Genomic DNA, 12,262 nt, shown 5'->3' on the forward strand with positions numbered 1-12,262 from the left:
ATCGCAGCGCATCCCGTTATTATCTGTATTTTAATTTTGGAGAAGGATTTTCAATTCCATGCAATCAATAAAAAGATTTCGGTGTCCGAAAATTAATGATAAAACAGAGCAGTTTAGCATCCCCTTAAAAGGACTAAGTAACAAAACAATATATAATTTTTTACTTTTAAAGTTAAATGTAAAGTTAAATAAAATATAGATAAAATAGAGGAGCATAAAAAAAGCATATTACATCATATGAGTCATCTATTTATCAGTTCAATATCACGTTACAATTTGAATATCCACAAGAAGAATAAATCAACCTTAGACATCAGCAAGCTTCGTCGTCTACATAAGTTTCTCTTTTTTTCTTCAATAATAAGACGTTTCTTTGAAATATTAAAAAATATTCTCTCAGCCTGATCATACTTATCGTCTACATTTCAATAGATAGACATAATTTGAATACCACGTTATATAGATGTACAATAAAATACAATATACGTATATGTAAATCCTAAAAACATTATGTATACTTTGGCTCAAGGTTCCACGTCTATGAAAATTTGAACGTTCTCCACACGACTTGATTTACAATGTTAAATCTACTTTAAACACTTTGCGAAGTATCAGAATATCTTCGATACAAATAAGTCACTGATAATGTATTTGGTTCATTTACACAAATCAATTTTGTCTTAACTAATTTTTAAAACCTTTTCAGTTTCTTAACAGTATTTGTTCCATACTTGAACAATAAGTAGATGAATTTTACGAAATGATTCTTATGGAATTTTTATTTATTCCGAATTATTTTAATTTTAAATTGTATTTTACCTCATTAAGAAATCTATAGAAAATCGATTTAATTCACATTGAATTTATAAAATTTTACTCTACAAATCTAAAAATCAGTCTACAAACTTTAATTAAAATAATCACACGTTTAATTGGAGTACAATATCAAAAAATATTTAAAAAATTAACAATGAATAAAATTTATTAAGAATTCAAAAAATAAAATAAGTAAAATTATACTATTAATGTAAATATTGCCATTATTATTTTAATAAGCAATTATTTAATTTCAATTTCTCTAAATATTACATTAAATAATTTCAATTTTCTTTTAATTCTAAAAAAATTATGTTTTAAGCAAAGAATATTTATTACAAGATAAATTATAAGATAAAAATTTTATATGTTAAGTAGAAAGACTTATATAAAAATATTCACTATGAAGAAAATACTTTAGATTGATACAAAAAAATTTCCAGGACAATAATAGATTCAAAAAGATTCCATGAATTTTTTCAATTACGGATTGAAAACCGCGTATTTTCGCGCGTTTATCTCAGATTATTTATGGACGGTAAGTATCAAACACAATTTGTATTAGTCCTGTTTGCTCTTTTACTGAATATTGCCGAAGCTTAACTTGAGCCTTTACAAAACATCAAAAGAGTTGTCCCACGATGCTAATCAAATCTTAAAAACCGAATGTGTTTGAGAATATACTCCGCTATCTATTACGCAGAAAATACAAAGTTTATCGTAATAATAATTTGTAATTAGAATTGTCAAAGTGGAAAGTTTTTCTCCAGACTTTAATGTTATTATTTTCACGGAAAATTTTTTGGGAAGATAATTTTTTTTTATTATACAAACTAGTACATTTCTTAAATTTTTTTTAAATAATTTTTTAATAAAAAACAAACAACATATAAAATTTTCGACATGTTTAGGTTTATGACCTTGACAGTATATGTCAAGGAATGAATTCTGCTCTTCAGTATATTTACAATAAAAATATTATACACATCTTTATATCTTTTTCCTACTATAAAAATTCTCTTAAGTTTTTATTCTCCCCCCAAAAAATAGAATTTTTACTCAAAGAATACAATATAACAAGATTAAATTTAAAAAACGTAAAAAATTAACAATAAAATTTATTTTAAAAAATAAAATAAATTTTATTACTAATATAAACATTATCATTATCATTTTGAAAAATAACTATTTAATTCAAATTCTTGAAAATTACATTAAATACCGATTTTTTAATTCCCTTCAACTTTTTATCTTCCCAAAATCTCCCGCAATGACAATAATTAAGAGGGGATCCTCGTTTATAGGGCTCAAAAAATAAAAAAAAATTGTTTAGCTTAATCAATAGTAATACTTTTCAAGAATATACAATTAAAATTTTAGAGCAAAAACTCATAAATTATGGAAGTTACAGTTCAGAGAGCGCGAGGAACAGATAGTCGAAGACTCAACGATAGAGCACGCCGGAACTGGCACCTCCCTTCTTTTTTTTGCCCTTTTAAAAATCTCATTTACATTTTGTGTGTCCTCCTAAGCACTTTTCTAACAAATCATCTCTCGATAAGTTTTGATAAATAGGAGTGATGTGCTTCGAAACATTTGAATTTGGGTGCAAAAATTATTGAAATCCTTGCTTTTATTGCTGCTTTGCATCTTCCATGAAAAAACTTTTCTATATTAAAGATGTTAAATGAATTAAATATAATAATTAGGCAGAATGCCAAATTTTTTGCTGAATGATATGACGAACAGCGTATCGCGAGAGGAGAGCGTCGTAGTCTAAGCAGCACTAGGAAAGCTCGAGCGGCTCGCAAAATGGAATTTTTCAAAATCAATTCCATAAAGAAGCGGAAGGAATATTATATACCCCTGGAATGGCTGATTAGCTTCAGATTGCTGTAAGTTTAAAAAAACTACTACTTTTCTTTAACAAAAACTTTAAACGCGTTTTTCTCGAATTCGTATTTTTCAAATTGGCATACGTGATTTTTAAAAAATTACTTGATGGATCGAGTTAAATCAAATATTTTTCGAAAGATTATTGAATTCTCTCCGAGGTGAGCCTAAAAATTAATAAAAATAAGTGTTTTTCACTAATAAAAGTCAAAATTTTTTTACAAAAAATAATTTTTTTTCAAAGACTTAAAAAATTATTAAATTTTTAATATTTACTTAATTTTTTAGGTTTACCTAGAAGGTATTAGCATAAAGTTTAACATGCTTTTGATTTTTTGTTTTAGACCAAAATTACGGCCGCTATCGTGTACACCAATAGACACCTTCAGCAAAAAGTTGGAAACATCGGTTATAAAACCAATTAATAAAGCCTTTTTTAATTATAAATAAAATTTTTTGTGTAGTTAAAACATCAAGTAAAACACTCTAAAAGTTTCAAAAAATATTCATTAATATTAATTATAAATTATTTTAAAAAATCGAAGAAAAACCTGCTTTTTTGGAGCTTCTAAACGAGGATCCCTTCTTAAATATAATAAAAGCCAAATTTAGAAAATATCTAATGAACACCGAACTTACACCAAATGAAAGTGCATTTGACAAATAGAATTGCTTGCAATTGTGTAATTGTAAAATGAGAACGATACTACCGGAAACATATTTATTTTATGAAAATTGGCATTATTAATACGACGCACAATAAAATCTATTTTTGTGCCACGATACCGAGGACTTGACCAATTAATAACCGTGTATTAAATTAATAATTCTACGATCGCTTATCAGTTATATATCTATATTATACAATATATATAATTGAAAATATCATAAAATCATTAATTAAAGTAATTTTGGCTTGTCAACGTATTGCTTGCCATGATGAATAATAGTGGCAAAAGTACCAGCCACCATGGCGCCCCAAAATAGCATGTACAGCAATATTTCTGTTGTATATCGCGACGGCAAAACTACGTGAGCGACTAACATCGAAGTTGCAACTAACAGAACAAGTGGAAATGTAGTATAACGCCAGTTTCGTTCGGATTCTAAAGGACACTGAATGGAAGTACATTCACCATCCTGGACGATGTAACGGCCTAAAAACAGCTCCAGTGAGTCCTGCATAACATAAAATATCGTTACATTATTGAAAAAGAAAGAAAAAAATTTAAGAATTATTTACCTGTCTGTATCCATCAGCGAAGTTATTCTTATAATATCTCGTCAAAGAATTTAAGCCGTCTTTCATCGCGCCCAATTTAGTGCGCTTTCCAGTTCGCGTAAAATCAGTCTTCAATGCCCCTGTACCCGAGTACTGAATGCTTATCACATCCGCATTATCAGCCCAAACCTAAGAATTAATAAAAATTTTATTTTTATCGGCAATATTATTTATATCATTAAAACAAATCAATATTTGTTTTATAACTTCATTTATTTGTCAATATCCCATTATTAGTTAATATTTTCAATGTAATTATTTATTTATTTATTATATATGTATTAAAGGTTTTCTAGCTTAAAAAAGTGGAGAGAAATCATGTAATTTGTGACTCATATATATCTTTTAATATAAAAGCTTTTGGCATTTCCATTTTTTAACTAATAAGTAATGGACCAAATTTAAACAATAAAATTGTTTTGTTAATTTAAAAACTATTTCTTTAATATTATTAAAATAAAAAAAGAAGTAAATATTTCATACTCTTATACTTAAATTTTAAAGTGTTATTGCTACTTTTTCGAGTGTGATGCCATATTTAAAGAAAATTAAATCATGAATATTTCATACTCTTATACAAAAATAAAAGATAAAATTGTTTTTTACAATAACACAGGCACATAAAAAAATGGTGATACTGGGGTCCCACTAGTTAATCTTTATATATTTTGACATGCTGAACACGAATCCGGTGTCAAAATTGCTCCATCACTCACCTTTTTTTAAATCGAAAAAAATAGCCTAAAAAACCTTAAAAATCGTAATGATTTCCGCTGCACGCAGAAAATGGTAGATGATGAGACAATTCTGACCAGATTTGTATTCAGCGGCGCAAAATACATAATGATATCATAGTCGTGATACAGATCAATTTTTTTGGTGTACAGCCACCCACAAAAAATGGTCTGTATCATGGACCAGACCATGATATCTTTATGTATTTTGAGCCGCTGAACACAAATCTGGTATCAGAATTGCCCTACTTACCATTTTTCGCGTGCAGAGCAATTATTGCAATTTTAAGCTACCTTGATTTTAAAAAAAGAAATAATGGGTGATGGGAGCTCTGACACCAAATTCGTGTTCAGCATGTCAAAATACATAGAAATTGACTAGTGGGGTCTCAGTATCAGACCAGTTTTTTTGTGTGCCTGTGTAATGAATAAACTTAAGATCAATGCAAATTATAAAATAATGCAATGATTTCGAATAAGAATGAAATGAATCCGCGGTCGTTGCGAGCATTATAATGCTTAATTAAGATTCTTATTTATTTAAGTTCAGTTAACAATAATCTAACAATTTATTTTATACAAATATATAATTTTCTAACAAAATACAGACTTTTTTAAATAAAACCAATTTTTTACATTTATTTTTGTAGTGGCCATATTACCACCCCTTTTCTCTTTAACTTTTCAGGACCGGAAGTATAATATTAGGCTTATAATTAGATTTACCGAAAACATTATTCGTTTAGCTAAAATTACTTCTTTCATTATAATATATACATTTATTTCAAAATAAATTGATGTTACTTTGTATAATGATATTTTACTGTCTCATACCTCACAAAGTGCGACAATTATATTTTATACATACTTTTCAACACATTACAAATAACGTTAAACAATTATTTTAACAATAAACAATAATATAAAGTTCAAATACAGCAAACAAATAACCACTCATTTCTTTCCAGAAGCTTAATATTAGACACTGAAGCATTGTCATATTTTTTGTAATTCAACTCAATGACAAAGATAAAAATGTTCTAACACTAACAATAAAATTGAAAAAGTCGTCCAAAAAGGATCATTCCTCTAAAGATAAACCTATTACGCAGTGTCACAACATTTTTATAAATATGTAATATAGTAAATATTTCATAACTTTGAATCTAAAATCTAATAAACAACATTTTGATGAATATAATCTTTAAGTTTCAGTTTAAAATATTGATTATTAACAAAGTTATAAGATAAAATATAAGTGGGCTATAATACCATCTTCTCCTCTATTAGAATGTCGGGAAAAAATAAAATTCCTTTATTAAAAAGAATTCAGTACCTGTTTGAAAAGGTTTTCAAACGCAGGATGATCTTCCACTTTTCTAAGTATCTCTAGCCTGTTCAATACTTCATTGAGAACTCGTTTCGCCAGCATACTTTGTACAACATTCGTTCGGTCTAAACAGTCGATACAATTTGTTCGGAAAACGCCGTCCTGAGCTGAGAGCAATGCTCCGTCCCTCATCAACAAGAAATATCCCATCTGTTCCTGATCGTGAGCTAGTCGGTCCATTAAAGTGTTCAATTTATCCCACTTTAGTCTTCTGCATTCCGCGTGAAAGTCAAAAGCCTCATATCGAACATTTTGGTTGTTAATTCTTTGGACTAAATTGCGATATGCATCTTCAAGCAATGCTTCTGGTCCATGTTGATCAATCTGTTCAAAATATTGATATAAGATATTTAATATTGATCTAAGATGTTTGGAATCGAAATGATTCTTGTTGGATAATATAGACCTGTAAGACCGGATCTACAATAGGTGTAGTAAGCCTTATGCCATAAGAAATTGACCAATTATATTTGAATATAAGAAGAATAATCGAATATAATTGGTTAATTCCTTATGGCATAAGGCTTATTACACTATTGTAGATCCGGGCTTAGGCTCTAGTCAGTCAGGGACTAAATCCTTCGGCACACGATATGATTTTTCATGCTAGATCGCATACGAGACATTTTAATACGTGTCCTGATTGGCTCGGATGATTATGTCACCAGTCATAAGCCAATGAGGATACGTAGTAAGACGCCTCGTATGCGATTTAGCATGAAAAATCGTATCGTGTGCCGAAGGATTTATATGAGCTGAAATTATTAAATTAATATATTAATAAAAAAAGATTATAATCAGCACCAAGATCGTTTAGGCCTTCTCAACTTTATCGATATGTTTAAATAATTTATATGGTTTAAGAATTTATTGTTTAAAATAACAAATTTCTAAAATTTCTAATTTTAATTCTTGCCTCTGTAATATTAAAATTTATTTAAAAATTTCTTCATATTTGAAAGGCTTTCTACAAAAAATAAACAAGTCTGTTTTTTTTTATCTAGGTTATAGTGCCAAATCATTCTCTATCAGTCACATCGTCATATTGTGAATAATTTTGTTCTAATAGGAATCAAACAAGAAAGCAATTATAAATAGACAATATAAATAGAATAATAGCCATATAAAATTTTCGCAAGAATCAAAAAAGAATCCAAAGATTTTTCTTACTGAGTCCTCAAATTTTAATTATTAATCAAAGTTTAAAACTTTGTTTTTATACTTATAAAAAATAATATTAAAAATATATATAAGTTTTTGTTAAGAACAATTGTAAAATTAAAAAAAAAATAAATAGCAAAAAATAAAAAACTTACTTCATTTAATGTTTTCTTTACTTATGTTATTAATAACATTATAAAAAAGTTAATATAATATATAGGCTAAATAATTATTAATTATATGAAGTTTTTTCTTCTTTTTATAAAAACTTTGTATTTATACTTATACGGAAAAAAATAACATTAAAAAAATATATGTTTTTGTTAAAGAGCAATTTGTAAAATTTTGAAAAAATAAAAGCAAAACATGAAAAATTATTACTTCGTAATTTAGTGTTTTCTTTATCTTTACTATTAATAACATTATAAAAAGATTAATATAAAATATAGACTAAATAATTAGTAAATATATAAAATTTTTCTAAGAATTAAACAAGTTGAGAGATTTTTTCCTCTTTTATAAATTAGAATTCTCTTATACTTATAAAGAGAAATTACCATATTTATGAACAATGAACAATTCAGAAAAGTTTTATTTTCTCAAAATTTTTTTGTACAAAACTTTAATTATTTTAATTTTAATTTAATTTTACGCTCTCTTTTTAAATATCGAATTAAAAAAAAAACCTACCAAATTTACTAGGATTTGCCTTCCATAATGAAAGATTTGAACATCAAAGTGACGAGCACAAGCGCTTTGATGATCCTCGTAGGGACTGATCTGTGGTTTAGGCTTGTACTTCAAGTTTGGCGCCTGACACCAAAAGAGAGGAATAGATCCGCGAGTCTGCACAAAGGAACTGCGATCGCCATTCACCTCGATCAGCTGCTCAGTCTCCACATAATTGGACACGTTCCCAGTGGCGTCTATACCACGCGAAAATAATCTCGTGCCAGCACGATGTATACCGCGTCTAGAGACAATACCCCATTGAATGCAACACCATTTACAACCATGGTATTTAGCGAGACAACTGTGTAAATTAATCGTTAAGGTCATCACAGAAACATATAAAACTTAACAAGTTTAAGGTTTGTTTGAACTAACTTAACTAACTTCAATCTCAGTTTAACTTGCTTTCTTTTTCCAATTCTTAGAATTAAAAAAGCATAAAAAGTAAGTTAAACGTAAGTTAAAAGTTAAAAATTAAAATTAAATTTCATTGCAAATTAAAGTTAAACTGAAAGCAAGCATTAAAGATTTAAATAACATATGATATAAAGGATACAACCATGAATAATGGGTAAACAGAATTTATATTGTTCTGGTCTTGCACTGAGATCCTGCAGGAGGTAAGCATTCCACACAAACCGGGGATCCGCCCTATCATGAAGTGGCATCTAAACAACAATTCTCATTGTAAAAAAAACTTGCAAAACCATATAACACAATGAAACAGATACACATCATAATGTATTTACTTGCAAGAATTCAGGTGTGGTATTATGCAGCCTTTGCATCGTGTGACTAAGGTCATAGGTATAGCTGAAGTAGAAGTACGGTGTATTCAATATAGACTTTACCATCTCCAAATACACAGTGTTATGTTGGACCTGTTTCTCAGTTAAATGCAAAGAGGATTTAGTATAGGGTATCACGTCCGTAGAGGATATCCTATAAATGTTATGTCCAGCTATAGTCCCACACATTTGAGCATCTGTTATAACAATGAGATAACGGCATGCCAAAAGACGTATTGTCCCCACTAATCCCCATATTTTTCTACGGTTGGCAGTTGTTGGAATCTGATGAGCAGTGCCAACTACAAAAGCAAAGATTCATCATCGTCAACTTGTTGTCTTAACTTAAACATAAAATTATCTGTTTATTACCTTGAGTATAGATCTGCTGACTCACTCTATCAATCACAAGTAAGACCTTGATTCCAACTGGCTCCACAAAGAATTTCTCTGGAGTGGCATACCTTGGCAGGATAACAAAATTGAACCAGACTAAGCAACAAAATTGGCAGCGCATATAATTTTTTTGCACATGTATCTCATATCATGTAAAAAATATTATATAATATAAAATTTACTCACAAATACAGGCTGTCATAAACATCCATATTTGGCATCATATTGTCAAATAATGAGTGGATTGGAGTACGCTAAGCAAACAGATGGGCAGAAAGCGAGAAAATAATAAAATAATGGGAAAACTAAATTACGTCCTTCGAGTAAAACGCGACCCATACACAGATATGTATTTTTCTTCAAGCGCAAGAGTTATTAATAAGAAAGAAAGATTACGACTGTTTTTATCACGTTGGACTTGACATGATCAAAGGCTGTCAAAGCCAATCAAAACCAAAATAACCTTATCATCCAACTACCGCACCGTGCAAACCACAGGACCGTCTCGACCGTCCCCGTCTCTCTTAAGGCCCAGTTTCATCAACGCGAGTTAATCTAATCGGTCGATTAAATTTGTCACCAGAATTGCCAATAGCAAGACTCCAAAAACGAACGTTGTTGAGTCGATCGTTCCTATAGGTTAAAGGCAGATTTCATCAACTCTAGTTACCTTAACCGGTCGGTTATTCCATTGGAATTGACCAATCGCATTTGTTAATTTTGCTTAACGACAAATACGATTGGTCAATTCCAATGAAATAACCGGCCGGTTAAGGTAACCGGAGTTGGTGAAATCGGCTCTAATAAAGATCAGTTTTATGTTCGGCAGTTGGCAACTCTGAAAATTAACCGACCGATTATAGCATTTTTGACCGGTCTTGGGTTAATTGCTCCATGGCTGGTATTCATAGTCAAGTCTTATATTTAAGATCGTCTTAAGGCTGCGTTCCGATATTTACTGCCAGTACTGAAATTCTATAGTGTATGTGACGTGAACTATAGATTTTCAGTACTGGCAGTGCATATCGGAACGCAGCCTAAATTTACAGTCTTAAGATCAACCAATCAGAGCCGTATTAGCATCTTAAGATATTACTTGAGGGGTGCATTCCGATATTCACTGCCAGTATTGACTAAAGATCTATAGGACGGGATTCATAGACCGATCTTAAGCTCAAGCATTGTCTTAAGTCTAGCTTCGAGCCGACTTGAAACTTACTTAACCAATGAAATAACAACATTGACGTCTCAAGATCGTGCTTAAGCTGGAACTTGAATAAGATTCGACTATGAATTCCGGCCTATGAATCCCGTCTCAAGTCTTTGATTATAGGGCTGCGTTCCGTTCCAACGCATGATGCGTATAATGCATTGTTCATCCTTGTTTAACGTTTGACAAACAACAAGGATGAACGATGCATCATGCATATTATGCGTGAAATGGAACGCACCCTAGGTCTTTAGTACTGACAGTGCTGTGAGTACGTTCCAAAATGCGCTGCAGTAAACTTTCGGTGAACTTGTGAAAGCGTGTGACGTCATAGATTTTGTCGTCACTTCCTGCTTTCGTTACTGCGGTTGGCGAGATAAGGCATTCGCAGTACAGTACTGTAATTGTCGTTCCGTTATAGGGCGAAGAAAGTGTTATATAATAAGCAATTACGGAACACATCGCCAACACTGCTTTACGACGTCACGTTTGTCAGTGAATATCGGAATGCACCCTAGGCCGGTATTCATAGTCGGATCTTATATTTAAGATCATCTTAAGTACTGTTAAGATGCCATCAACCAATCACAGAGCCGTATTAGCATTGTTTGTCTTAAGACATTGTTTGAGACGATCTTGAAATAAGATTGACTATGAATACCGGCCCTAGAGTCCCTATAATAAAAGAGTCTGGACACGTTGTCAGTAATCCTATTGGTGCCGACAAAGTATGGCAGAACCAATAAGGTGTCTTAAATTAATACTTTGCTCGCGGTATTATTCAACTGGTAGGAATCGAACAATAAAAAATAAATTTGTTTTTAAAAGTTTTATTTGTATAAAAATAAAAAACAATATAATTTTGAATAAAAGATAACATTATTCAATAACAGCATGCCTAGCCATAGTTTACTGCTATAAATTTTATTTTTTAATTGCCCTTTTTTGCAATCAATTTTATGCAAAATAATAAAATAAAACGTTTCATATTTTATTGAATAAATTGCAACAAGTTTTCAGCGTGTTACAGCGAATATTAACCATTTTGGAAAGAAAAAATTTTATTAAATTACAATTTATGTTTCTAATATAGGGTAAATACCCCCTTATAATAACTTTCATTTTATAAAAATAATTGTAGATTGCTTCGTTAACAAAAAATTAGGCACGCAGCAGGCATTTTCACAAAATTTTTGTAATTTATAATAAACATTAAATATAATATTAAAGATTAGGAATTGTGATTTTTATGATCATGCATTATATCATGCATTATAATGCATGATATAATGCATGATCATAAATTTAATTATAGCAGTGCTATAATTAAATTCTTTTTTTTTATATACTTTATTTTTATAATATTATTTTAGTTGTTTATGCCTTTATAATTCACAATATCTTACACAGTTATTATAGGGATTCTACAAGCGTCGAGCAGCAAGTTTCACAAGTTCAGAAATCACTAAGAGACGTCAACAAGAACATGAAATTTAGTAAGGTTAGCTTGGGTCAAGGGTATATTCCGTAACCATTTATCGACAACTATCGATGTCATTAAATATCTTTGCGCACGTATTTTCATATATGAAAGAATATGCGCAACGACACTTAAGTCCCTCACATGAATTGACATAACCATAACTGTAAAGTTTCGACCAATCACGTACTTGATTCAGCCTGCCTTGATTACGGCAGGTACGGTTACGGTCGCCCATCGACGCGTCGAAATCTTACTGTAATGGTTATGTCAATTCATGTGTGAAGGCCTTTAACGACATCAATAGTTGTCGGTAAATGGTTACGGAATAGCGGTTCAAGTACTTTCGCTTCCTTCTATGCTGCTTTGCTTCTTGCCCA

General features: G+C 30.2%; 1 protein-coding gene across 1 annotated transcript; it reads right to left on the reverse strand.

Annotated features, from left to right (window-relative positions):
* Positions 1-1,666: 1,666 nt before the first annotated feature.
* On the reverse strand, positions 1,667-9,829 carry LOC118648104 (phosphatidylinositol-3-phosphatase SAC1-like). The gene is given in 9 exon segments (XM_036294343.1): positions 1,667-3,888; positions 3,953-4,120; positions 6,062-6,439; positions 7,967-8,268; positions 8,271-8,309; positions 8,565-8,676; positions 8,758-9,098; positions 9,169-9,260; positions 9,379-9,829. Coding segments are annotated over 9 exon segments (1,749 nt in total). The 5' UTR covers positions 9,417-9,829; the 3' UTR covers positions 1,667-3,609.
* Positions 9,830-12,262: the final 2,433 nt, after the last annotated feature.

This window comes from Monomorium pharaonis, unplaced genomic scaffold (assembly GCF_013373865.1).
Source record: "Monomorium pharaonis isolate MP-MQ-018 unplaced genomic scaffold, ASM1337386v2 scaffold_176, whole genome shotgun sequence".
Taxonomy (NCBI): Eukaryota; Metazoa; Arthropoda; class Insecta; order Hymenoptera; family Formicidae; genus Monomorium; species Monomorium pharaonis.